Source organism: Puntigrus tetrazona, chromosome 15 (genome assembly GCF_018831695.1).
Source record: "Puntigrus tetrazona isolate hp1 chromosome 15, ASM1883169v1, whole genome shotgun sequence".
Taxonomy (NCBI): Eukaryota; Metazoa; Chordata; class Actinopteri; order Cypriniformes; family Cyprinidae; genus Puntigrus; species Puntigrus tetrazona.
In genome coordinates, this window is record NC_056713.1 from 9,840,200 (window position 1) to 9,863,378 (window position 23,179).

Sequence of the window (23,179 nt, forward strand, 5' to 3'; positions counted from 1 at the left end):
TATTATTTATTTAAAGCAAATATATTAATACTTTATTTAAAGCTAATGTATTATTAATTTTTTTTTTCACACTGCTTTTCTCAAAAGCCTCCAGATCACAATTTGAAATCCTCCGGTTGGCAAGCAGACAGCACGCAGTTTCTTTCCTATTTCTATTAGGTCTTTCCTATCTCTGACTAATCAGCAGAATGAAACATTTCCGTCTTTTTCAGTCACTTCTGTGCACAACACACCATGACGCTAGTAATAACTGCAATGAATTATGAACAGCACCAAAGGCAGAAAATGTTCATTTTCAAACAGCCACTGAATATCCATAACATTACACTTCCCCTTTATTTATCAAACCCATTTACATAAAAAAAAAACACAATCGTGAAGATTTAATTTTTATAATTACACAAATATACATATTTTTCGCCACGTCTAAAAGTTGAGAGATGCTCGACTTTCATGCGTAATAACCAAAATGCGGTTGATTGAACATGCCGGGTCTTTTCAAGCCGAAGCCTTCTGCTTGTTGTGTTTGGAAAACCACTCGTCGCTCTTATCTGCAGCCATGGCCTGCGAAAGCAAGCGAACGGAAAACACATGAACGCGGTTTGGAAGTGGATGACAGGATTGACTTTGTACTGTATAATGTGCTGAGACTGATTACCTCATCCAGTAATTGACTGCCCTTTGGGTCCACAGCAGAAAGCTGCCTGAACGCCTCATCGCCCACGAAGCAGATCTCATGGCCATCCTGCATTAAGCAGAATCAGACTCAGCCGAGAAGAACATTCAGCGTTCAATCCAAGCAGCGTTAAACAATGAAGACTCACAGGATCTGCAAGAATGACGACTTCCACCGTGGCTTTTCCAGGTGTGTCCAGACTCACGAGAGGGGTGAGGATTTTCTGCTTTTCTTTTTTCATTAGCGCTTCCACGTCTGGTAACTGCAAGGCAAAGGGTATTTTCTTTAAAACGGCACCAGGCAGAACGGATATTGTTGGTCGATGTTGAAACATCTGACCTGGTCCCGAGGGCAAGCGAACGCCATCCTTCCGAAAGCCGTCCCATGATCCACGGCGCCTCCGATGTCCTGTAACTCCAGCTTAAACTACAAAAGACCATAACCTATTAAAACAACACATAAACTACCGCTCAGAAGCTTGGGGTTGGTAAGATCTCGTGCTCGCCAAGGCTGCATTTATTTGATGGAAATACAGTAAAAACAATATCATCCTTCATGTAAAACAACTAATTTCTATTTTAAATGGTATCATAAAATGCACATCATTCCTGTGATCAAAGCTGAATTTCAGCATAACGTCTCCAGCCTTCAGTGTCACATGATCCTTCAGAAATCATTTCTTATTATTATCAATGCTGAAAACCTCTTAATATTTTGCATCCTTTGATTAATAGAAAGTTCAATAGAACAAGAATATTTTGTCTTTACTGTCACTTTATCAAATTAACATATTCTTGCTGAATAAAATATTTCTTCCAAAAATAAAATAATAATAAATTATATATATATATATATATATATATATATATATATATATATATATATATATATATATTGTTCAAATATTTACATGTATTAGTGCTGTCAAACTATTAATCACATCCAAAATAAAGCTTATGTTATACGATTTATATTTCTTATGTATATATAAATACAGACATGCACATATATAAGATATATAAAATATATAAGAATATAAGATACTGTTATATCTATATACGAATTATATTTATATATGATATAAATAATATAAAATACAAGTAAATATTTTAAATGTATGTGCATTTATATATGAATAATAAATATACACAGTACACACGCATATACTATTTTTTTTGGATGAGATTAATCATGATTTCATTCGATAGCACTAATATACAGTAATCTATATACACATTTGTATAAATACATTTTTGTTCAGTAAGGACCTGATATAAGTTTTATAAAAAGAGGATAACCAAACTCATTAGGTCCAGCCCTAATAAATTACCCACCGCCAAACATATAACAAATGTATTATTTTCAGCCAAACCTGATTGTCTGAGAATCCCATCAAGGCAAACTTTTTGTCCTCGTTTTTCTCAATAACCTTCATTCCCAGCAGAGCAGACCAATAATGAACAGACCGCTGCAGATCAGACACCGCCAGGGAGACTTTCTGGACAGGATCTGTTAGCAGAAACGATCAGTTAGGAGTCAGTACACAGGTATACATTTACTTCCATATCTCACAAAGGAAGCTCTCACATCCCTATTATAACACCCACCACAGCTCGGCTGTTCCTCGTCTATGAGGTAGAAGCGGTATCCTCCCGGAGCTTCAGTCACGTAGAGAGACTCTTCGACTTGCGTGAGAGGCCAGTTCAGCTTCTTAGCGTTTCTCACAGCCTGACTGGACTGCAGAGTGAGGCCCTGACATCCAAGAGCTTTATTTAGATAGGACCCCAGGTAAAAGGAAACACTAAAAATGCTTTCGAAAATTCTTCTGCTGTATTTTATTGCAAAAAAACACAAGTGATTGAACGTGTTATAACAATTCAAGGCAGAGCTGAAAGAGTTCTTGTACATTGACGTCTTGTAGAATCCGACATGTTATGGTTTCGCATGTTTATGTCCTACTTTACGCGCCCTAAATGTTTAATATCAATGTCAATTACCAGAAAGTCATTGCCAAGGCGGTATTCACCCACTCCATAGTTATAGGTCAGCTCTGCAACGAAGTGGTCATCTTCTGGGCCGAAGCCCACCATGGTTTTACTCCATTTCCCATCATATGGACTGAAAACAAGCAAGTTACGCGCGTGAGCTAATATTTAGAATCCGATACAGTTTATGCAGGTAACTAAGCTTTAGTCAAATAATAAAAAAGCAGGACTAACCCGTTGCAGGTTGCTTTGCAGCCCTCCACAAATTCTTCATGACGCAGAATCTGCAGATCACAGTAAATTATTATTGATTATAAAAGGTAGGTTTTGAGCCAAACTCTGTTTGTTAATTAACTGGCTTATCAATAATATTAGGAGGCAAAGTTCCCACCGTATCACTTACATAATAGAGCTAGAGTTTTATAAAAAAAGATCAGCTCTTCTACCTTCATTCCCAAGACATCTCTGTAAAAAGTGGCTGTTTTGGTCCTGTCTCCTACTTTAAAAACAAAATGCAGTGCTCTTCTTAGCGCCATCACTTCTGAAAGTCTACTGCGACCGGGCTGATCACACACTCTGTGTCAATACACACACCTCGAGATCGACTGCTCTGCTGTCTACAGCCCGTGGACTAAACCATCATAATTAGCTTTGATTTCCTCGCGCATCCACAGCGCCGTTACATACGAGGGCATATTGCGTATTTATATATTTAATATGCTGTAATGCATAACAACGTCACAACATGTTAGTTTGAATCTTAATAACACAGTTTTCGGTGAATTCTTACATGGTACAGTCCATTCGTGTGATGAGGCACTGAGTCAACCAAGCGAATCGGTTCCAATGAAGAGTTCATTCCAAAGAGTCGATTCGAATACCGAACGGTTCTTTTTAAATACTAAACAGCATGTTGTACAGAATTACATACAGAGACAAAACAAAGCAAAGGAAGAGAAACTTATATGCAACCAGCCAGGCTAAACAACAGAGTAATAAATTCGTCTAAGACACAGATGAATGAAGAAATACAATTTTCGTTGCTTTCGGATGAACAGAATTTCGGATAGTTTCCATGTAGCCTACTTGTATAAATCAAATTATGTAACTTGTGTAGGCCTATATGAAATGTGTATAAATTAATATTTCTAAAATATTTCTAATCTTTTATGGGGTCAAATAATACAAAAACACCTCTGCACAAAAAGAAAAGTTACTTACAAAATAAAATTGGACAAGCAAAATTGTGGCCTGTTTTTTTTTTCCCTGTATAAGTGCATTCTCTTCACTCTGTTTCTATCGCTCTTATACTCAGTTTACTCGGTTCACCGGGCTCATAACGAATCAAACGTGATCAAATGTATGATTCACTATAGTAAGCAACAAGTATATGCATACTTTATATCAATGTTGTTTGTGCGTACTACTTAACGTTAGTCGATGAGAGACTCGACTCGTGAGTGATGCAAAAAAAAAAAAAAACCTCTCGAAAAAGATCCGACTCAAAAGAACGATTCACGAATCGGACATCCGTCGTTCATTCCCCGTGACGCAGGCGATGGGCGGCGAAGAAACATGGCGGCGCTCGTGTATAACGTGAGTCGAGGATTCGTTGTTTTCGGGGAACGTAGTTTATTACTCAGAGGGCATAATAACCACCGGATCTCGGTCAGTGCGAGGCGATATGTCCGAGGCCTCCGGCGGAGACCAGTGGCGGTCCTGTACCCTGATGGTGAACGAGAGAGATTAATTAGGTCCAACGAAGCAGCTGATAAAATGAACCGGAAGCTGTTCGCACAGAAGGACAGACACGGAGAGAAGGTCTCAGAGAGAGCTGGCAGCCGGCAGTGGAGCGGACATGTCTCTGAAGACACAGAAGAGTCTTCACTGATGAGGGACAAACTCGCTGGGCTCCGCTTCGAGAAAGCCCCCCCCGGAGACGACAGGCTCGCGTGAGTACAGATCAAACGATCACACAGATATATCAGCAGCCTCAGTGCATTAGTTGAACTTTAATAATTATTTTAATTATAATTTCCGTGTATTTAATAGAGGAGCACCTGTACCGTAATGGACTGTAAGTCTGACTGCTTCAGTTTTTACATGAGCGCAAATGTTAATGCTGAAGCATATAAGGATGCTCTTGGGAACTGTGTGCTTCAGTAAGTTTTATAACAACGGGACCCTTTTCTATTCTAAAATGCAATTTAAACACAATTCGTATATTTAAATTGTATTTCCATCTCTGTTGCTAGAGTTTTGGAAGTGTTTAACATGACTGTATCCATATGTACAAGTGATCTATCGGACCAAATTTAAAGCTTTCTTTTACTAAAATAATAATAAATATTATTAATAATAAATTAAACAAGAAGCTCTAACCTTTGGCAAAAATAAAGGTGTGTGTGTGTATATATATATATATATATATATATATATATATATATATATATATATATATATTATATATATATATAAAAAAATTATAATTTTTAATTAATTTTTTCATATGCAGAATAATAGAAAAGTTTATTATTATTAAGTTTCCCTATTACGACAGCATACATGTATTGTTGAGGAGTTAATAATAATAATAATTAAAAGACATATGTATTATTCTTTTTTTTTTTGTGCAGTCAAAACATCAAGGACACATCTTGTTATAATCTTTTTTTTTTCCACAAATGGTGATTGCCTCAAGGGTCACTGTTTTGAATTATGCGAGTCCTGACAGGTCTAAAATATGACTCCTCTTTATAGGTTCATCAGAGTGTATTAGGATAAAGTAAAGTCACGGTTTGTGAGGTGGATTGTTTTGCACACAAGTTGTTATTTTCATCAAAGGAAAAGTTGCACGGTGTAGTTTTGCGAGCTCTGCCCCTCTGCCCTCAGGAAGGTGGCCAGTGTCGCCCGGTCCAGAGCGCTTCAGGATAAGGAGGGTAAGGTGCTGCTGGAGGGCAGGCGTCTGATCTGTGACGCTCTGTCTGCCGGGGTGTCTCTTCAGACGCTCTTCTTCAGTGCGGTGGAACGACTGCACGAGCTTCCTCTGGATAAACTACAGCAGGCCAAGCTCATCAAGGTCAGGTATGAAGACATGAAGACCTGGTCTGACCTGGTCGCTCCTCAGGGTGTTATAGGTGCGTTTACGGCTCCTTTATGAACCTAGTTCACGTTTAATGTTCATGACACACCTCTAATCGCATCGTTTCCCTCAAATCACAGCTATATTCTCAAAACCGGATGCCTCCCGCCTGGAGTTTCCAAAAGAAATGCGTCTTCAGTCAGTTCCTTTGTTTCTGTTATGCGACAATATACGTGACGCGGGGACCCTGGGGACTGTTTTACGCTGTGCTGCTGCCGCTGGCTGTGAGCGTGTTCTCCTGTCCAAAGGTGTGTTATACAGTTATATAGAAACATGTCTTTGTTGAAGAGGGAGACGTAACGCATAACCTTAAGAACTCATAAAACACTGCCGCCTTTTTTTAAAAGCCATAACTTAGTATTTAATGAAGAACTTCTCAATCATTTGTAATGCAATAATTAAATATATTGGTAAATTAACATAATATGAGAATTAATAATAATCAAAACAAAAAGATTTAATTAGAGACAAGGTATATATTTTTATTTGTGTGTGTGTTGATATTGTGTTTGTTTGTGCATATGTTGACCAAAAAAATGTATAAAAAAATTAAAAAGTACTTTTAAATTCAATATTGTAAGCGAAAGGGGCTAAATGTATTTTACAAATGTATTTCGAAACAAATATAGCGCAAAATCTGCATTATAAAATGTGTAAAGTCACCACAGATATCCAGGTAATTAAACGGTTATCTATTTTAAATGGTTATATCTTGCAAAAAAAAAAAAAAAAAAAATTATTTTAATAGCATTGACGCATTTTCAACTTTTTAAGAAATTGTAAAAATATCTCTTGGATCAAATATGACTTGAATACATGAAAATAATGTGGGTTTTTTTTTTTTTTTTTTTTTTAGGTTGTGTGAACGCCTGGGGGCCCAAAGTTCTCCGAGCAGCAATGGGAGCTCACTTCCGCCTTCCGGTCTTTTCTAATTTAGACTGGGATGAAATTTCTGAGCACTTACCAGAGGACGTGGTGGTCCACGTAGCAGATGACGGCACACAAGCTCCAGGACAAACAGAAGAAGGTTTTTCAGACGATTCCAGTGACGAAGAGTCCGACGATGAGCTTTCGCTGGCAGGTCTGAAGCCTCGGGTGTACTGTGAGAGCTGGGCTCAGAGGAGCACGGCGCTGGTGATCGGCGGAGACTCGCACGGCCTGAGTCCGGAGGCTCTGCGACTGGCTGTGGAGACGGAGGGCAGGAGGCTCTTTGTGCCCGTAGCCCCGGGAGTGGAGAGCCTGAACTCTGCCATGGCTGCTAGTGTACTGCTGTTTGAAGGCAGACGGCAGCTTCTGCAGTTGTCGGACAAAACACGGCGAAAAACAAGATCTAAAATCTCTAAATGAGTGTTTTCCTTAAAGCATTAAAGATCTTTCACTTTATTTAGCATTGTGACCTTTGACTGTGTTTGAAAAGTTTGTTTCTTGAGCTGAACGGATTTAAAGAGATGTAGCAGTACGTTACTGCAGTGAATGGGTGCCGTCAGCAGTGTTGGGGGGAAGGTACAATATTGCGTTACTCCCTAAAAAAATGTTACTTTACTTTTGCGTTAGTTTTTAAATACGAACAGGTTTTGACTGTTTGCTTTTAATATTAGAAGTCCTACTTACTCTCTTCCTGGATGGCCTAAGAGTAAGTGCATTTTCAGCAAATTTCTTTTTTCCGAGGGAACCGTGGCATGACCTCATTGCATTGCATGTTTAATTAAGCGAGTGGCATATGGTTATTCTGGCAAGAATTCCAGATTTTCTGAAATTATGGTTGATACTGATGATCGTGGCCATTATTAACATCATCATTTGGTGTAAACGAATTAAAAACAAAACACTGAACGCTTAAATTAACACTACACATCAAGATCATGTACAGTATGAAAAATAGAAACTGTGTGTGTGTGTGTGTGGGCCTATAATGTAAGTGGAAATGAAAGACTGAAGGAAGTACATTGCTTTGTGGGATATTTTCAGTGTATATCGCATGATCTGGTAAATTTAAAAGGTCGACCAAATAATCCGAAATTATCATCAGACAGTCTGCTTAATGCGCAAACCCAGTCCTAAGTCTAGAGAGAACAGAGACATTTTAAACAGTGAGTTTTAATGGCTATGACATTTCAAACACAACCAAGGACAGACAAACTGTGCTTTAATTGGCTACATTTCATAAGGAAGCTTGCAATTAAATGCTGTTTATTGTGCCTTCGAAAAAAAACATAGACCGCTTTAATACAGGGGACCTTCACAGAAAATCCACTTAAATGTCATGTTTGAGATGGGAACGGATCAGTCATTCGACAACATCAAATATCAACAAGAAGGTGGGCGAAGACCTTTAAAGTATCGACTACAGACAACTGCATTAAAAATAAACAGCGGCAGCTACACAAAGAACAGACAGCGCCTTCTATACAAGGATATCAACATCGGCTTGTTCGTGTATGCATGTTCATCAGCACCCATAAAGTAGAGAATCACAGCCGTACAGGACATATGGCCACGTGAAATGTGCAGTGTCTGTGGAAAAATACAAATAATAATACATCTACCAAGCTATATTTATTCTAAGCTCTCGATTCTTGAAACAATATCCAAGGATAGAAGGAAACGCTTGATAAAAATCTCAATAAAAGCGAATTGTGTTCACTTGCAGCTGCGGGGGGGGGGGTCGATCTGATCTCTAAATGTAACGGCAAAAGACAATCAACGTAAAAAAATCTGCATTTTACCATCAGCGCTGTAGTAAATGCAAGGCACCACAGGAGGAGGCGGCCGCTTCGAGATGGAGGGGTACGTATTAAAAGAAGTAAAATGTCAATACAAAGTACGCTTCTGTTGAAACAGTCTGACAGGGAGAGGAGAGAGAGAGGGGGAGAGAGAGAGAGAGAGCACGCCTGGAGGTCAAGGGTCAGATGGAGGTTCGGGTAAAAGGGTGCGGGGAGGTTCGAGGACTTCAAATGGGCTCCGGTTTGAGCTTCTCGGCCAGAAAGTCACTAACAAACTGTTCTACCACGGCTGGTGTGATTTCCTCCACGTCTTTGACGTATTTGGCGCGGGCTGACATGTCCAGGATGGTGAGGAGCGGCGCGGCTTCAGGAAGGTTGGTGTAGTCCCGCAGGGAATCGCTCATATCATCCTGCCGGGAGAGGAAAACATCAGCTGAAGCGATTATTATTGTCTGCGAAGGGCGAAAACGACTGGAACTGGAAATAACCGCTGCGTAGACGGCACCGAGTGCGGTGTAAAGCTCCCGCTCTCTCAAAAGCGGCGTGACGCCACAGACGGGGGGAGTCTCTTTCTGGCCTCTCCGCAGCAGAGTCGAGAGCTCCTCTCACTCCCCACAGAGAGCAGGTCTCTGCTGCTGCAGGGGACGGCCAGGAGGGGGTACAAAAACACCGCGTCACCCACCTGCTTGCTTTTGAGGCACTACAACCCCAGGAAACTTCAGAGAGATGAATCGCACTGGGTGAGTGTGGAATAAAAATCCCATTATTCCACATGGGGGGCCCTAAATGTGTGTTCGCGGGGTAACAAGGGAAGGAGGAGGGATTTTATTTTCCAAATCTCTTCTGCAGTCTTTCTTTGAGATGCGGGTTTGATCATAACACGCTAAGGCTCCATAAATGATTAAGATGCATGTATAAAAGCACTGCTCCTGACTTCGCTGCCCCACAAACACATATAAACTAACTGAACGTATCCTATGTGGATTAAACGGTGAATTTGATGTTTATGTTTTTGCAAGAATGCTTTTGTTCATGCTTTTAAAAGGGGTGTCTTAGAGAGGCTTTCAGAAGTGTCCGGGTTTAAGAGGAGAGAGACTTTCCAGCGTGTCATCGGCGTTCAGTTCAAAGGTCAGCATCTCTGATGGTATGGGGGCGCATACGATATGCGCAGCTTGAATATTTTGGAAGGCTATGAATTATTCCCATTTCAAGGAAGTCTTTTTTATTTCAGCAGGACAATATAAACCCCGTACTGCAGCTATTACAACAGCATGGCTTCGAGGGTGGAAGACATATTTTGTGTTTGTAGAGAATATCTGGCACATCGTTTAATGAAATATATGTCAAGGTCAACCACAAATAAAATTGTACGATCTCTCAGTTTAAACATTTGTAACATTATTCAGTCTTAAAACGTCCGCTCGCTTTCAGGTAGTGATTCACATGACCTTTTTTTTTTTTTTTTCAAACATAAAAATACATTTCGTGTTAATATTTCGAGATGAATACTTTCTTGACTGAAACGCAGAGTTTCTGTGATTATGCACGTCTTATGTTTATATTGTAATGTGAGCATCAAATACGATAAATGAAACATTTATTTCTTTATCTCTCAATCATCACTGGTTTGAATCATTATGTTTTGCTCCCCACTATGAATCTGATGCTTAAATAGATTTATATATTATTAAAAATCACAACTATCAAAATGTAACTTTACCTATTAGCTATATAAATATCAGAAGCTGCACTAAACTTTGCTCAGTTTGAGCCTCTGAATAAAATGAGGGTAATATATTTTTCAGCTTCATGTTCTCACTATATGAGCCACAAAAGCCTGACCTTTTAAAACGTTATACAAAACGTAAAACAAAACAAATGCAAACTTCTTTTTTAAAGTAATTATATCTTGCTTAAAAATTGTTTCAACAAATGATATGTTGCCTATTAATCTATTGTCTATTCTACAATATATTACTTATATTTCATGTCATGTAAAGCTTCACAAAGCTGAATGTGCCTACTTTCTCCACCAAACATGACCAGCATCTTTCTCTTAGCAATAGGCCGTCTCTCGCTTCTCTGATTCAAACCGATTGTTCTTCCCTCCGTAAAGTCATCAAAATGAGTGTGTCTCGAAAAAAAGAGCACAGTAATTTCAGGAGGGAGGCATTATAACGCAAGGCACGGTTGCATTTTTAACCACAAGAGGGCAGTGCAACAGTTTCAAAGAGATTTGGGTTGGTTTATTTCATCTCTTGACTGGCTCTCAGTGAAACTATGAGCTGTTCCACAGCAGTGCATGGATTAAACCGCACGATCAGATCTTGGGCCTGTAAAAGAGTCGCTGTGCCGTTTTTTGCTACCTAAAAAGGACATGCAGGGCAACAGAAAGTTTGTGACCTCGACTTCAAACAAATCTACCAAGAGGTGGAAGCAAGCGTTTAGAAAAAACTAAGCGGCTATGCGAAATTTCAAGTCTAACATTACTAAAAAAAATGCTATACGAAGGGTGGGGAAAATCAACCTTAGATGACTACAGATGTCCTGCTTTATGGCGCAGGAAAAGTGGATCACATGGGGGTCGCTGGCGGTTTTACCCATAATCACTTCCTTTTCCACGTTCCAGATGCATTCCCCTGTCCGTCGTGTCCGGATTAACTGCAATGGCTGTCCAAATGCGACGTGCATTGCAACGCGAAAAGCCCGTTTCTGGGATCTGTGCTAAATGCTCTCTCGTGAAGATAGCGGACGGATAAAGATCGGCGAGGGCCGTCCGTCAGCAGAAGCGAATATAGAGAGAAACGGAGCCTGTCAGTGTAACCCTTCCAGGCTTTTAGATATGAAAAGATTACATCTCTCGGGCTGTCTGCCTGTCTGTGGTAAGCCATGCATCTTCTTTTGTGGAGCAGCTAACCTTGTGTAAACCGTTCTTCAACCCCGGCGGCCCTCTGGCGCACACACACAGTCCCTCGCCGCCTCCAGCGCTCGGCTCTCCGTGCGGAGACAAAGGGTCAGCCTGTGGCTGCCTCCAGCTGCTAGCGTGATAAGGGCCAGCGTGTTTACCAAATTACAACGTGAAGTTTATTCTGCCTATTGTGGGGGCCTGTAGCATTCCATAAGCATTAGCCATCTGCTCATGCAAGCAGAGAGATATGGCCGTCTGATTGGCCGGCTCGCTACGAACGGCCCGTGCCGATTGGTTATCTGAGAGCTCTGATCTGAACCCGACAGCGTTCTAGCCGTGCGCCGCACCGGACATTAGGTTCAAATAGCTGCGCACTGGAAATAAATAAAAGCCATCGGTGAAAGAATGCGTCTCGTTGCCAAGCTGATCGCGTATTGTGTCGCTGATTACAGGATTATTCTCAGTAAAACGGGAATTATAGTCTAATCGACAGCATCTGAGGTATGTTGGTTTATAAAAAAAAAACATGGTGGAAAATCCTTTAAAAGAAATGTTCTGGTTTAAACCAAGCTAGGTTAAACCCACACATAAATCTAAATGAAATACGAAAATAAAAAATGTGAAAAATGTTAAACTACTGTTTAAAAGTATGTTGCTGTTGTTTTTGAAAGAATCTTCGCTTACAAATTGCTGAATTTACTTGACTGGAAATATAGTACAAATTTCAATCATTTCAATAATATTTAACATACCTGTATTCTATTTTAATATATTTTGATATGTAATTTATTCCTGTGATGCAAAGCTGATTTTCAGCATCCAGTCTTCAGTGTCACACGATCCTTCAGAAATCATTCTTATATGCTGATTTGCTGCTCAAGAAACATTTCATACTGTTAACAGTTTTGAAAATAGATGCTGCTTGTTTAATATTTTTAAGGAAACCACAAAGGGTAAACTGATTTATAGAGAGTTGAACGGAACATGTGATTTGATTAGTTTTATTCAACCTTGCTCAATAAAATAATTATTTAAATCTTACTGACCCCAAACTTTTGAATGTTAGTGTACATATATATATATATATATATATATATATATATATATATATATATATATATATATATATATATATAATTAAGTATCATTCATTACATACAACATACTTGATTTAGTTTGCTTATGAATTAATTCCACCCACTTTTCTTCTAAATAACCATTCAATTAAATGAATGAAGTATTCAGAGTTCAGGAAAACAGCATTTTTTTAACCTCTGAAAAGAAATGGTACTTTCTAATAGCCTCCAGCTCTGTATCTCATTTTCCTAAATTTCTTCACTCCACACGATCTGCTCTGATTGGACGGAACTGGCCTGTACACATTAAGTTCATCTTTGATGCTGATTTGCAGTTGATTCCTGGACTATGTTAAAATGTGAAACGATATGTTATGCAACGAATGAAGAAAAATTATTAAATAAAGACTGTTTTAAAAATATTTATATATTATATATTAAATATATTAATATAGTGACAAATTCCTGTCAACACAGCAGTGTTTTGGACAACACAGCAAAACAAAGCAAAAAACAAAAACTACATAAAACAACAACAAAAAAACATAAGACACCAAAAACAAAACAAAAAAACAACACAAAACAGCAAATCAAACATAAAAACAGAACTCAAGCTAACAAAACACAGCAAAACAAACCAATGCGAACAAAAACGACATAACACCACAAAGCAAGACAAAATGCATCCAAAAACAAAACACAACGCAGCGAATCAAAACAAAAAAATTAAACAAAATACCAAACAAAATGCATGCAAAAATAAAACAAAAACCCGTACAAACAAAAAACAAACCAGAAAACACAAAAATAGTAGAGTAAGGAACTACACCGGCGCTTTGAGGGGTTAAAATATCATATATTGGTAAATGTGTAGTGTAGAGCGGGTTTAAACATCAACAGCTTAAGAACATGTGGGGAATGCCTGAAGCTCAAACCGTGGCCATTTCAGGGTGTGCCACACACACACACACACACACACACACACACACACACACACACACACAGACACACAGACACACAGACACACAGACACACAGACACACACAGACACAGACACAGACACAGACAGACAGAAAGACAGAACAGTGGTAAGAAAGTTAAAGTGAGAAGGGAAAAGGAAAAAAAACAGGTTGCTAATCGTCTATTGATTACAGCCGCTGTCACTCTCTACACGACTTCCGTAAAGGTCACAAAGAGTAAACAGGAGATAAGAGTTATGAAAATGTTGGCTTTCCCCCCTTTTGGAATGCAGGCTTGAAAGACGAAGAGGTGATCAGGGAAATGAAAAAAAAAAAAAAAAAAAAAAATCAAGGGAGGGGGAGAGGAATGGAGAGAAGGGCACAGCTGTTTTGGCACCCTCTGGGAGTGAGGCTTGTGCTACATGTGCTTGCCATTCAACTGCAGCTCTTTTTATTTACTGCATGTACATGTTGGTGATTGCAGGCCGCCCTCCCGAAGGATTGTTTTACACAAATATACAGAAACAGATGGCACATCACACTTGTGTGTAACAGCAAGCAAACACTCTGATTGTTGTGGCAGAGAAGAAAAAAACATTTTCAAAATCTCTCTCAATAAAGCCTCGAAGAACTAGTTCATCCAAACAATGGAAAATCTGTCATTATTTACTCGTTTTCATTTTATTGCAAGCATGTATGGCATTTTTAGCCATTTTTAAGCTTCAACGATGAAGGAAATGATGCAAATGCACCATACATTTTATTGGAAAAGTAGTCTATACAGTATATATTATACAGTATGTTCTAAGTCTTCTAAATGGAAATGTTAGATTTATTTGACAGGCCTAAATATGGTAGCATGATACTGAAGAGAAATGTGTTTGCAATACGATCGTGTAAAATAATTGTAAATTATATTTGATTTTATTTCAAAACTGAAATCAATGTGGCCAACGTGCATAATTATTATTATTCTTATGTTGGCAGCAGCTGCTAGTGCCTTGGATTGATAATGTTTACATTAATGATAATGTTTGCTATATTAAAAATAAGCAAAAACATAACACAAAATCCAAGAAGCAGTCGCACACACACAAGCTATTCTTTACTAACATAAAACCGACGTTTTTATAAAATGTTGAAGAATTAAAAATCACACTTATTGAAAGACTTTGCCAAAGTAACAGCGCAATTTGCACTTTTCTAATATTTCAATATAAACTGCACAAGCCTAGACTTAAATGTACGTTTTTATTCACTGATAAAATTTCACATCCAGTGAACTGCAGACTCGGTTTGATTCATGAACGAATCATTCAGACTGAAACTGATTCAAGGAAAGATCTGAACTTACCAAAAGCTAACTAAATAAATGGCAGACTTTCATCTTCGCCCAATTATTTGATTGCACACAAAAATGGATAAACATACCTCTCCAGCGACAAAAAAGAGCAGTGGTGTCTCCTCCTCCTTTGCCTTGTATTTGGCCATGATCTTCTCTGCGATCGGCTGGATGAGCTCCTTGGCCGGCTCCAGCTCGCCCTCTTCCTCAGCATCTAAATGAGAGGTTAAAAACAGTGAGGTGAGGGAGGAAGATGACGAATCAGCACAGCAGTTACAAAAGGCAAGTGAAGGGTCAGTAGGCTTTGTGTGCTCCTCCGCAATGCTCTCAAACGCAGCTTCGTCTCACCTACGAACAGAACCAGGCAGGGCCCTTCGTGCAGCTGCACGGCGTTGGATTCGCTGAGCTCCAGCACGGGACGAGGGTGCCATGGGAAAAGTCTACAGTCGGGGTCATTGAGAATCTCCACCCGCCCCTGTCGCGTGATCATGTGACCCTCTGTGTCCAGTAAAATCAGTGTGGGGATACCTGGAAAAGGTTAAACGACAAAAAGGCTGCATTCTTCAATATTCCTTATACTTATTTAACGTCAAGATATGATTCAATAACGCCACAAGCAAAACAACTACTCTACGCCCCACATTTATTAAACAATTTATTTTAATTGGCTGTAATTTAGTGTAATTATAGGATTCAAGACTACAATGTTAAATCTAATCTATCGCAATATATTAATAATAATATATTTATGTATACATTGCCATTTAAAATATCTAAATTATATTATTCTGTAAAGACACATGAAATTGACCAAAAGGGACTATTTAAAAGTGTAATAATATTTCACACAGTTACTGTTTTTATAGTATTTTTTTATTAAATAAATGTGACATTAGTAGCTCGTAATGTAGTAGTAGTAGTAGTATTCTCGTAGCGTCACAAAACTGAAGTTGAGCCACTGATTTACTGCTTTACTGATATGTTTCTGGACCTGGATCATTTCAGTTGTGTTGCTGTCTACGGAGAGTCAGACAGCTCTCTGAGTTCATAAAAAACATCTTTATTTATGCTCCGAAGAAGCTATTACGGGTTTGGAAAGACACAAGGGTGAGTAATTAAAAACAGAATCTTCCTTTTGGGGTGAACCGACCCTTTAAATAACCATTCTTTTTATGACTTTTTTTTAACATGCCTTCCTATACCGTTTAATGGCACAGTAAGTTGAGCCGAACTGCTTTAAGCTACACAAAGGTCCTCCACACCCCAAGCACAACACCAGCACACAAAGGCACAGTCAGACGGTCTGTGGTCACACCGATCTCTCTGTACGGCCGTCCTCTCTCAAATCCTCTTTAAGATAGAAATCTGACTGCAGTATTAGTGGCCTTATCAGACTCGTACAGCGACTTCAGGCTGGAGGTGGAGGAACGGGGGAGTCAGTATCAACTCATCCAAGATGAATTCCACACATTCCAGAGCGGATAGGCATGAAGCCAGTACTTTCCCTCTCAATGCATCCACTCCCAAAGGAGACGAAAGCAAAACCAAAGAGACTTTTTTGACCGTTAAAGGGGTCGTACGGTACCTCGTCCAGAGTTTTCGGGCCCAAAACAATTTATTTTTTCAATCTCCGTTTTGCACACTATCACAGCTAATAACGACATAAATATTTATATTAAAGATTCAAATTCTGTCATCCCGTATTAGCCCTCATGTCATTCAAACGCACAAAAAAAGAAGACGATATTATGAAGAATGTATTTATCATGTGTTTTTTTTCCCCATTCAGTGAAAACCGATGTTGGTCCAGTGTTGTTTTGGACACCATTGACATTGAATGCTTCTTTTGTGTTTTCAGAATTAGAGCGAGAGGTGGGGAACGGTAATAGTAAAGTAAACTTGATTAGCCGCCCACATTCCTGAGGTCCTGCAGCTCAGTTTGCAGTTCCTGGCAGGGTCAGCTGTATCCAGCGATGGCCAACGTGACATCCAACCACACGCTGTTACATCAAACAAACGCACTTCCACCTGAGCCAGAGCGAAAGTCCACAGACATACCTTGGATTCCATAGAGTCTGTTGAGTCGTGAGCGCCTGGCCTCGTCTGTGTACGGCACCGCCAACCACGGCATCTCGCTAAAATACTGCGTAAATGACTCCTCTGACCTGCATCACAAAACACAAAAAAATGAGTGTTTAAAGTGTCCTCCGACTTTAAAACAATCCAACAATTATTGGAAACGAGTAACGAAGATATATGCGCTTTTATGAATGCAAAGTTTAGTTAACAGCCAATATTAGACATTTAAATAGTTTGATATCAGTTGATATCTATATATACACAGATACTGGATATTTAATAGTGCTCATATTCCATATTTTTCAATTAGATATCGCCATTGCGATGATCAAAACCTCACTGTAAGTTATTTTTTAAATACACTAAATAATATTTTAATAACACACACTGTTAAATCCATTTTAAGCTAAAAACGTCTGGAATTCAGACAGTTATACGGTCATGGATTGTTTTATGTTTCTTACCTATCAGCACTGACAAACACAATCTCAAATTTGTGCCCTGATTCTTTCACTTTCCGGTACGATTCCACCAACACTCGGGTTAGACTGCGACAAGGAGGACACTGCGAAAGAAAACACACATAAACGCATACATAAGTTATGGCAAGATCTCCTGAAGGGTTTCTGATAATAAACAGCACTTAGTGGCCTTGTGAGCGCCCAGAGCACTTAATATTACTCTCCCTGCAGTTCAGCGCTCCTTCAAGAAAAAAAAACTAAACAAAACAAAACAAATGTGACTTGGGCCTGGAAGAGCTTTTAAACTCATCCTGTCTTTTATGGCTTGGAGGCATTTTGTGCTGCATGTTTTTCTCTTTTCACAAGAGTGCTGCATACTGCCTGACATGCTTCACTCAGCTCTCTTCAAGAGATCTCCAGGCCTGCGTTGACTTTGAGTACCGGCGGGCCCACACTGAACGAAAGCTCAGCAGATTTGCACAGAACTCAAACGCCTGTCATTCACAAAGTTTAAACATCCTCCGGCCCTTCTGGCTTTCTCTATCAAATATTTAGGTGGATCTGATTAATGCTTCCAGCTACTAGTATGCTGTAGTATTCATTTACCATATTTAAATCTATTCCACAGTTTTTCTAACATTTTAAACCTCCTTTCACTTCTGATCAAGTTCATGCATCCTTGCTGAATAAAACTAAACTAAACTATCTATCTATCTATCTATCTATCTATCCACACACACACAATTCATTGTAGAGTAATGATTAAACAAATGTAATTTAGAATAAAATTATTACAATTTTTATAGATTTTATCAGTACCACAAATCACAAACTGAAATGTGCAGTGAATTTATAAATGTTTTAGTAGGTTAAATTAAAAATGCTGACCTTTCCGAGATTATATTCAGTATGGATTAGCTAATTGTGGCATTTAAAAGATAGTTCACCCAAAAAAAATCAAATTGCATCATTTACTCACTCTTATGTTGTTCCAAGCCAATATTCTTTTTATTTTACTGTAATATGAAACAAAAGCAGATATTCTGAAGACTGTTTTGGTTCCCAAAAAACAATGGAAATCAATGGGAACTAAACATTTTAACTATTTATCATGCTTCTTTTATGTTCCACAGAAGTTAAAAACACAACACGACAGTAAGTTATTGGTGACAGAATTTAAATTTTGGGTGAACTATTCTTTTAAGTTATTCGTATTCAATAACCAGCCAATCAGACTTCGTAGACTATTCCAAACTGTAGAAAATTAATTAAAAAAATCACTCCCATTATGCAAACTCTCCTTTTTCCATGAGGTTATCTGAGGTCAAAAAAGTGAGGCATAAGTATATCAATGGAAACAATACATCCAGGCACACTTAGTCTTCTAAAAGTCACTTTAATGGAGGTTCACTTTAAGCTGGGTAGGAACGAGGAATGTGGTGCTGGAATAATAAACTGAAATATATAGCATGGTTTTGTGGCTCATCTTCACAATTTGTCTGGGTTTGGAAAAGGAGGAACTGGAAAAACAAGCTCCCGCTACTGTGGCAGCAGCTCTGTGGACTGGCACAAGCAGAGCCAGAGAAATGCTGTCAGTCAGGAGAATGTGAATGAGTGCATCACGTACTGGCCGGAGTTTTAGGATTGAATTTTACAGTGGGAAATCACAGGGTTTCTGTGGAAAAGGTTTCAGATGGTGGGAAACCCAAGAGGGAGAGTGGTGCCCACCGTAACACCACTCAACTCTGATATCCGATTCATGAAAAAAAGTGACTCTTATGAAATGATTCTTTTGAAAGAGTCAACCAGAAAGATTCGTGGAGAAGCCTTAAACCTGCACGCGAGTTATTGGAGGATTGAATCAGACTCAGTGTATCGTTCGCAGCCATTATGCGGTCTCGCTCACTGAATCATGACTCAATTTACTGAATTTAAAATGTTTATGCTATATATACATAATTTAACTCTATACTTCACATAATGAAATTTATTTTATTTCAAAAGTTTATTTTTATGGTTTTAGTTCACTAAAATAAACATATTACTAATTTTGCTACTGCAATTAATTATTTAATAGTATTAACCAATAATTTGCACATTTAATCCAATTGTATAGGATGAATGAACTGGAATTTAAATAAATGAACAGATTAAGAAATAAATTAATAAATATACAAATTTATATATATATATATATATATTTATATATATATATATATATATATATATATATATATATATATATATATATATATATATATATATATATTAGTTTTAGTTACTAACATTATTGCAATCAATTTATATTTAACAAAAATACTATGACTATGACATACATATGAGATTTGATGCTACCGGTTAAAGTTACCGTGATTTTGTCTCCAAGGTACAGCTAGGTTAGAAAGACTAACGCAGAGCACTCTCACCCAGTGTGCAGAGAAGTAAACCCCCACATAGGATCCCTCCAGGGCACTGCTGTCTGTCGTCTGTCGGTTGTTCCTGAGCAAGGGCCCGGCCACCACCTCCGCAAAGGGCTTCGGCCCCCAGGGGAACTCCAGGCCTGCAGGACGGGGGGAGCAGAGCAGAGGCAGGACTCTGATTACTGTCACACAATCCTCCTTTCACTGCCAGCGCAGCACATGCATATGTCATTCATATATTTATAATACACATGAATCTCTCCTCTGGATCCCGGCGGCACACGGACATCAAACGCTGTGACAGAGGCGATGGGAGATGATGCAAATATCAGGTCTTAATGTGACATTTCCCATCCTGCACCAGAAATGTGAATTTCGGGCAATCGCTTTGCATTTCTCCTAAATATTAGCCTATATAACTAATTAAAGGTTATACCGTCATAAGCAACCAAAATCAATTATTCATGAACTCAAATTCATGATTGAATCGATCATATTCCTGAATCAATCCGTCTGATTTGCAAACAGAATCGAACAGAACTGTAGTGGTCATAATTCCACTCACTGAATCAGTCACTAAGAGTTACGAATAAATTAGTCTGATTTGCATACAGGACAAATACGTTTAGTGAAACGGCTCAGAATTCAGATCATAATGATCAAAATCAGCGAGCGAATCATTTAATGTTCTTTAATATTCATTTAAGTTCTTGAGTTCAACTGAATCAATCACAGTCTGATTTGCATATAGGAAAAAATCTGTTTCATGAACGATTCATTTACTTGACTTGCATTTATCTGATTCTCAAGTTCAACTCACCGAATCAAACTCTCAAATTCATAAAATAATCAGTTTTACTGACGAACACAGCCAATCTGTTTTCTGAAAAGAATCTCAACTACCAGAATTCAGATCAGGTTGAGCAAAATCAGTAAAGAATTCATTTAGCCTTCTGATCCAGTTCTCAAGTTCAACTGAATAAACACTCATTCATTAATGAAACAATCAATATATTCAATAACTCAAAAGACCATAATTACCAGAATTTGCATCAGAATGATAAAAAATAAGTGAATAACAACTTTACTCATCTGGCTCTATAGTTCAATTCATGAATCAATTACCTATTTTTAAATGAATCAATAAATGATATGCAAACAGGACCATGTTTAATGGTGGAAAAAATGTATCCGGTTGTAGTGATTCTTGAATTGACAGCGGGATGTTTATTAAATAATTAATAAAATAATATCTTTTTATTGACTTCACAAGATATAAACATTAAGCTATGTGGACCACTTTTATGACGCTTTTCCATGTTTTTGTGCCATTTCTGAGCTTAACAACATGGTCACAGAACAAAAGTGTTTTTATTCTTTGTTACTGGCTTAATTAGTCAGAAAGGACAAAAGCGCTGGGCTGTTGCTGCGCTTTGAAACTCCCACACATTCAGCCGGGGCCTTTTGTTATGTCAAGGGCCCCTTCCAAGCCTCTGCCCTCTGAACCTGCCCCTGTACTGGCTACTGTGCACGTTCACACACACACACACACACACACACACACACACAGTACAAACACACCGGATATTCCCCGTCCGCACATGCTTTCAAACAAAAGCTCCTGGCTATGTCATCACACAGAGAGCAAAGTCATCAATCCTGCGTGCCGGTGTTTGAGAACCACACTGAGCTTCATGAATCACAGTTCAGTTTTCACTCTTACTGCTGGTAAGTGCTGGAGCAGAGGCTCATTAAGCCGAGGAGGTGAATCCGTCACGTTGATCGCCCGACAAATTCCACCATGAGAATGTTTTTAAAAGAAAAGCAGGCGAATAAAACGCCTTTCTTTCAACAGCAGAAAGCTGCACGACACCACTCAAGCGAGCTGAAGGCTATCGAATGCTTGGAGCTCATCAAATATGGTTACCACGCAGACAGGTGAAGAGCAGCGATACCGCCATGTACTGTGTCAACTCAAGTATGCAATCTGAGCTTGTGAAAGTCAAGTCAACCTCCAAATAAATGATTTACTCACTGCCATGTCGTACCAAACCTGTACAACTTTCTTCAGTGGAGCACAAAAGCAGTAGAGAGAATTTTCACAAGGGTTGTTTCCAACATGTAGTAATGCTATTTATACAGTGAACTCATGACTGAATCAGATTTAGATTGGCTCATGTAAAGGAATTAAACTCATTCAATAAATTATCCAGTCATCAGATTTTGGTAGGTTAGTCACACTGTCGTATGACTTCAGAAGATTTGAAATATATGTGACCCTGGAGCACAAAACCGCTGAAGGATATTTGTAGCAACAGCCCAAAATACACTGTGTGGGTCAAACTTATCAATTTTGCTTTTATGACAAAATTCATTGGATTTCCTACCCTAAATATATTAAAACTTGTTTTCTCAGTGTTTTGATTTTGTTGAACCCTCAGATTCCAGCTTTTCAAACTGCTGCATCTCAGCCAAATATTGTCCTATCATAACAAACATCAACGTAAAGTTTATATATTCAGGTTTCAGATGATGCAGAAATCTCAATTCCCAAAAATTATGACACTTTTGGGGGAAAAGGGTCACACATATTATGGTGCTTTTTAGTCAGACAACAACAACAACAACAACATAATAAAAACACTTTCTTTTGTTTCTATTCTGAAGACACTTTTAACTTGTTAAGATGTAAATTTAAGAAATATTGTGATTGGACCACTGTGTCCTTAAATGATTCAAGAACTAATCAATAAGTCTGGTTTGTGAAGATTGGAATATTCTATAAAACTTTTTACAATTTTTATTGAGCAAGGCACTGATCTCCCGACTGCTGTGTGTGTGTGGTTGTTCACTTCTCACTGCTGTGTGTGTGTGCAGTTGCATGGGTATTACACATATTCCAAGTATGGGACACTATACCTGGCCTCATGTGACATTTTCTTTCCTATATATATGTATAGAAAGTTCTATACAGAAATACTTTGATGGTAGACTTTGTTCGGCCATTTCTGAACGACCAAGACAACATTTCAGATGCTGTGCAACAGGATTGGTCTGCTGTTAAGTCAAATAACCCCGCCCCATCGCGCTTTTTTAATCCATATGAAGGAATTTATTCAATACATTTCTTTCGATCATAATTTGTACACATTTTGTTTTCTTATTGAATAAAAAGTGTGAGCATAGGTTTGTTGGCGCATTTGTAGAAACGATGTGCATCTTGGCGTTTCCATCCAGTGTCTTTCAATGCGCTATTCGAAAATCCTACTCAAAATATTTGGACAGCTATTAGCAATTTGACTTTAAAAAGTGTTCGCACTGGGTTGTTTGGACCCAGCAGTTTGGTTAAATGTATACTCAACCGCTGGGTCAAAACAACTCAAATCAATATATTACCCAGTGTTGGGT

At 38.5% G+C, this 23,179-nt stretch overlaps 3 protein-coding genes across 4 annotated transcripts in view; 1 reads left to right on the forward strand and 2 right to left on the reverse strand.

Moving 5' to 3' along the window:
* Positions 1-317: 317 nt before the first annotated feature.
* On the reverse strand, positions 318-3,271 carry glod4 (glyoxalase domain containing 4). 2 transcript variants are annotated; one of them, XM_043258257.1, is made up of 9 exons: positions 3,108-3,271; positions 2,896-2,945; positions 2,674-2,794; positions 2,284-2,428; positions 2,049-2,185; positions 1,016-1,102; positions 825-938; positions 659-745; positions 318-564 (listed from the first exon to the last, which is right to left on the reverse strand). In XM_043258257.1, exons 1-9 carry the CDS (start codon positions 3,195-3,197, stop codon positions 499-501), a joined length of 897 nt encoding a protein of 298 aa, XP_043114192.1. In that variant the 5' UTR covers positions 3,198-3,271; the 3' UTR covers positions 318-498. The 2 variants fall into 2 exon arrangements, with proteins under 2 accessions (XP_043114192.1, XP_043114193.1); XM_043258258.1 differs by having other exon boundaries at positions 3,065-3,205.
* Positions 3,272-4,205: 934 nt separating this feature from the next.
* Positions 4,206-7,186, forward strand: mrm3a (mitochondrial rRNA methyltransferase 3a). Its single transcript, XM_043259174.1, has 4 exons — positions 4,206-4,613; positions 5,554-5,798; positions 5,884-6,051; positions 6,660-7,186. The coding sequence occupies exons 1-4, from the start codon at positions 4,237-4,239 to the stop codon at positions 7,148-7,150; spliced, it is 1,281 nt and encodes a 426-aa protein (XP_043115109.1). The 5' UTR covers positions 4,206-4,236; the 3' UTR covers positions 7,151-7,186.
* A 698-nt stretch (positions 7,187-7,884) lies between these two features.
* nxn (nucleoredoxin) overlaps positions 7,885-23,179 on the reverse strand; it is a 58,544-nt gene continuing 43,249 nt past the window's right edge. Inside the window, exons 3-8 of the mRNA XM_043259175.1 lie at positions 19,778-19,911; positions 17,355-17,455; positions 16,870-16,976; positions 15,160-15,339; positions 14,901-15,025; positions 7,885-8,936 (exon numbers count right to left, since the gene is read on the reverse strand). Of these exons, the coding sequence (XP_043115110.1) occupies positions 8,754-8,936; positions 14,901-15,025; positions 15,160-15,339; positions 16,870-16,976; positions 17,355-17,455; positions 19,778-19,911 (830 nt within the window). The 3' untranslated portion in view covers positions 7,885-8,753. The remainder of the gene's footprint in view (positions 8,937-14,900; positions 15,026-15,159; positions 15,340-16,869; positions 16,977-17,354; positions 17,456-19,777; positions 19,912-23,179) is intronic.

What these genes read in the sequence shown, in the direction of transcription:
- glod4 (XM_043258257.1), bottom strand. Translation starts at nt 3,197, where the DNA reads ATGGCGCTAAGAAGAGCACTGCATTTTGTTTTTAAAGTAGGAGACAGG. An exon ending in GAGATGTCTTGGGAATGAAG is followed by an intron (nt 2,946 to 3,107) that starts GTAGAAGAGCTG and finishes TGTGATCTGCAG; the next exon opens with ATTCTGCGTCATGAAGAATT. An exon ending in GCAGTCAATTACTGGATGAG is followed by an intron (nt 565 to 658) that starts GTAATCAGTCTC and finishes TTGCTTTCGCAG; the next exon opens with GCCATGGCTGCAGATAAGAG.
- mrm3a (XM_043259174.1), top strand. Translation starts at nt 4,237, where the DNA reads ATGGCGGCGCTCGTGTATAACGTGAGTCGAGGATTCGTTGTTTTCGGG. An exon ending in CCCGGAGACGACAGGCTCGC is followed by an intron (nt 4,614 to 5,553) that starts GTGAGTACAGAT and finishes CTCTGCCCTCAG; the next exon opens with GAAGGTGGCCAGTGTCGCCC. An exon ending in GCGTGTTCTCCTGTCCAAAG is followed by an intron (nt 6,052 to 6,659) that starts GTGTGTTATACA and finishes TTTTTTTTTTAG; the next exon opens with GTTGTGTGAACGCCTGGGGG.